The 4,547-nt window shown below is 41.9% G+C and overlaps 1 protein-coding gene across 1 annotated transcript; it reads right to left on the minus strand.

Annotated features, from left to right (window-relative positions):
• Positions 1-3,491: 3,491 nt before the first annotated feature.
• On the minus strand, positions 3,492-4,316 carry LOC109215947. Its single transcript, XM_019380072.1, has 2 exons — positions 3,738-4,316; positions 3,492-3,599 (listed from the first exon to the last, which is right to left on the minus strand). The coding sequence occupies exons 1-2, from the start codon at positions 4,314-4,316 to the stop codon at positions 3,492-3,494; spliced, it is 687 nt and encodes a 228-aa protein (XP_019235617.1).
• Between the last annotated feature and the right edge of the window lie 231 nt (positions 4,317-4,547).

Here is a 4,547-nt window from a genome sequence, read left to right on the forward strand (position 1 = left end):
TAGGCACTAGCTGCTCAGGATCATCGGATAATAACCAACGTAAAACTCATGGACAAGGTTTACATTGCTATCCCTAGTGTTTCCAAATAGCTCAATCCAAGATCATGAATAGCCTTCCAAATTGATTGATACTTAGCTTTTAGACGGCACCAATGAACAAGCGACTTTGAGTGTATATTTCTCGACCGACAAAGCTTGTACCAATCCTTGGCAGATGGGGGTATACTCTTAAGTCCAAATTCTCGCTATCCCGTATGCTGTGGGCGTGAGGCTGCTATAGGTGAACTTCTTGCAACCCCTCAACCTAACTTGAAGTGGCCTCCCCTCCTTTCCTCTTTTTCGGTAGAGGTGCAAAGGAAGCTTTGGCTTTGGTAGGTGTAGTGGATTTGCCCTTGCATTTACCGTTGTCCTTCTTAGGAGGCATATTCGTACCTACAGAAGTAGACACTATTCAGTCTTAGAGGCATTGAATCAATTCAAAACATGGTCTTGTGACCCCATACTTAACTGTTCATCACATGATGTTCAACAATTTTGAGGCTACTCAGACTTCACCTCTTTATTGTAGCATGAGAATCACGCAATGGCACAATGATGTCTACTACAGCTGCGATGCATATAGCTATTGGTGAGCCACCCCACACTTAAAATTTCAAGTGGTTCAAGGCGACAGAGTACTAGTATTACAATCCCGGAGACTCGGGCTCCAATGGGGACAAAGAATGCCTTTGAGGCATTTTGACAAACACTTAGCATGCACTAGTTACATGAAAGTGCTTGTAGGAATGAGGGATTTCCTCGCTCTCCCAAATCGGCTTGGGAATTTCATGCTATCACCTTTGTAAACAACAACAATACAATTCCTATGGGGTTAGGAAAAACAAGCACACTGTTACTGTGAAGAACATACCCAAAAGTTATCCGAATTCATTTACACCCAATTCGAAATTTGACAAAACAAAGAGTTAGAAACCATACCTTAGATGCTTGGGAAGGGGTGTTTTTCTTCAATTGATGTTGCTAGTGAATGAATGAGTGGAGGAGTGTATGAATTTTATGGAGTTTGTGAGTAAGAGGGGTGATTAGGGCGGGCAATGATGAGTGATGTTTTGTGAGAGGGGAGATTAAGAGAACAGGGGGATTAGGGAGGGCAGTGACGGGTAGTTGTGTGTGTGTTTGATGTTTTAAGAAAGGAGAATTAAGGGGAAAGGAAAAGTATTTTTTATAAAAAAAACAAAAAATTCAAACTTGCTCGCGGCGCCAAAATTTGATCGCGCCCAACTATGCCTCCTAAGAGGTCTAACGGTCGTTGCAAATATAATCCGGTTTACAAGTTCGAATTCGAATCCCACAGAGAATTAACCTAGTAATTACAACCACAAGTTTCACACGAATTCAAGTAATCTACCTTCAGAAATATTAAATAACGATTTGAATGTTTACTAACTAAGAGAAAAGTAATTACAATGCAGTGGACAAGATTTGGAAAAGTCTAGGGTTATGATTTCTCATATTGTCGAAATCCTCCTCGCTACGTTTCCTATATATTCGCCTAAATATTCTTTACTGATCGTGAGTATATTGGGTGTCGTAATTATCTTTCGAGTAACTACAACAATTTACTAGAAGTATTCACCCGAACTACGCTAGCTGGCACTAATTCATTGCTCACTAAGATCGCACCAAGGTCTCTTTATTCCTAATCCCACCTTTAAACCCTCTTTTCAGCTCCTTCAAGCCTGAACAAGTGATCAACAACTTGGTCTTGGGTTCCCTTTCAATCACAGATTACCAAGTCGAACTCTTGTTGCAGTAGCACCCATCGAATCAGGCGCGAATTTGACTCGTTCTTCTCAATTAGGTACCTAAGAGCAGCATGGTCAGTAAACACAATTACTTTCGAGCCTATCAGGTATGACCTGAATTTATCAAATATGAACACCACTACTAGCATCTCTTTCTCTATCACTGTGTAATTCAGTTGGGCACCACTCAAGGTTCTACTTGCATAGTAGATTGGATGCATGACTTTATATTTTCTATGTCCTAGATCTGCTCCCACATCATAGTGGCTTACATCACACATTAGCTCAAAAGGTTGTTCCCATTTACATAAAGGGTTAGCAATTTTGAAAAAATCTTTTATAAACCGCCTGTAGAAGCCGGCGTGACCAAGGAACCTTCTTATGGCCTTGATGGAAGTGGGTGGAGGCTACTTCTCAATTATATCAACCTTAGGACGGTCCACCTCAATGACACTACTTGACACTAGGTGTCCCAAGACTATACCTTCCTGTACTATGAAATAGCACTTTTCTCGTACCATTACCAGATTAGTGTCCATACACCTCTTCAATACTCTTTTCAAGTTCATAAAGTAATCTTCGAATGAGTGCCCACCTCTGAGAAGTCATCCATGAAAACCTTCATTATTTCCTCTACCATATCTGTGAAGATGGTCATCATGCACCTTTAGAATGTGGCAGGTGTGTTGCATAGGTCAAACGGCATTCTCCGAAAAGCATAGATTCCATACGGACAGGTGAACGACGTTTTTTCTATTCTCCAGGGCAATAGAGATCTGGTTATACCTCGAGTTTCCATCTAGGAAGCAAAAGTGGGACGTCCCCGCCAATCTATCTAGCATGTGATCATGAATGGCAGCGAAAAGTGGTCTTTTCGGGTGTCCTTGTTCAATATTCTTTAATCCATGTAGATTCGCCATCCCGTGACTGTTCTTGTTGAGATCAACTCATTGTTCTCATTTTGCACTACAGTCATTCCATCCTTCTTTGGCACACACTGAACTGGGCTGACCCAATTAGTGTCGGAGATGGGGAAGATGATTCCTGCATCTAACCACTTGATCACTTCTTTCTTCACCATTTCTTTCATGTTGGGGTTCAACCTTTTTTGATGTTCTCTGGAAGGTTTGTGCCCATCTTCCAGTAGAATCTTATGCATACAAAATGTTGGGCTGATACCTTTTATGTCTGCAATGGTCCACCTAATTGCAGTCTTGCATTCATTTAGAACCTGCAAAAGTTGTTCTACTTGTACATCTAACAAACCAGATGAGATAATAATTGGTAAGGTTGATCTTGGTCCCAAGAAAGCATACCTGAGGTGAGATGGTAACGACTTTAACTCAACCTATGATGGCTCTTCAATTGATGGCTTAGCTGGAGGGGACTTTCTTTATTCTAAATGTGTAGGCTCGAATTCGAGCTCTCTTTTCCAGTACCCTTGGCCTTCAGGGCCAAAACCCACTCCGATAAGTCCTCACCACCTACCATTTCTAAGTTTATCAAGCAGGCTGTTAAGGGGTCTTTTGCATTCTGTGCCTCATCTTCTTCATCTAGAATCACATCCATAACTTCGATCAGAGAGCAATTAGCAAACTCATTGGGTCGCCGCATAGACTTCTACACATTGAATGTTATTTCTTCATCATTCAGTCTCATTTTTAGCTCCCCAGTTTCACAATCAATCTAAGCTCTCCCTGTGGCCAAGAATGGCCTTCCCAAAATTATGAGAATCTCTTCATCAACCTGGCAGTCTAGAATAACAAAATCTGTCGGAAACACAAACTTTCCAACCTGCACAAGCACATCATCAAGTATACCTGATGGCCTTTTCACCGTTCATTCGGCTAGGTGTAATAACATGGATGTGGGTCGTGCCCTTCCAATGCCTAACCTTTTATAGATAGACAAGGGCATTAAGTTTATGCTCGCCCCCAAATCACACAATGCTTTGGCAAAAGCATAGCTGCCTATGGTGCATAGAATTGTGAAACTCCCTGGGTCAGATAGCTTCTCAGCTATAGGTCTTGTCATGACAGCACTACATGTCTGAGTCAGTGCCACAGTTGCCAAGTCTTGAAAGTCAAACTTGTGAGACATCAATTCCTTCATCATTTTTGCATAACCGGACATCTCCCTCAAGGCATCAATCAGTGGAATGTTCACCTGAATCTGCTTCAACATCTCCATGAATTTCTTATACTTCTCATCCTTCTGATATTTGGTCAACCTCTGGGAGAAGGGTGCTGGAGGTCGCTTCCTTCTTGTGACTTGAGTTAGATCCCGCTCAAGCATTTTTTCTAATGCCTTCTCTTGCACTTTCTCAGTCTCCTTTGCAACCTCTTTCTCTTTTCTTAGTTCCTCCTGAGCTAGCTGCACTGTTACTTCTGTTAGCTCAGTTGACCCATCAACCTCAATCGGTATTGGTACGAGTATCTCAGTTGGTTGGCTTTCACGAGCAATTTCTTGCTCTAGATCAAGTTCCCTATCGTTTCTCAAACTCACCGCCATAAGCTGCTTTGAGCCTGCTCTTTTGGATTGACATGTGTGTCCGCATGTAACGTCCCTTGAGGATGATTATTCAGAGCCATAGATATCTGCCCAATTGAATCTCAATGCCTTTTATCGCTGAGTCATGTGCTTCAACCTTCTCTTGCATTTTTCCACTAGACCTTATCAGTTGTACCCATAATCTTGTCTCACTATCTATTGTTATTGAGGCTGTTGATAAGCTAGCTGCTG

The sequence above is a fragment of the Nicotiana attenuata genome, unplaced genomic scaffold (assembly GCF_001879085.1).
Source record: "Nicotiana attenuata strain UT unplaced genomic scaffold, NIATTr2, whole genome shotgun sequence".
NCBI lineage: Eukaryota > Viridiplantae > Streptophyta > Magnoliopsida > Solanales > Solanaceae > Nicotiana > Nicotiana attenuata.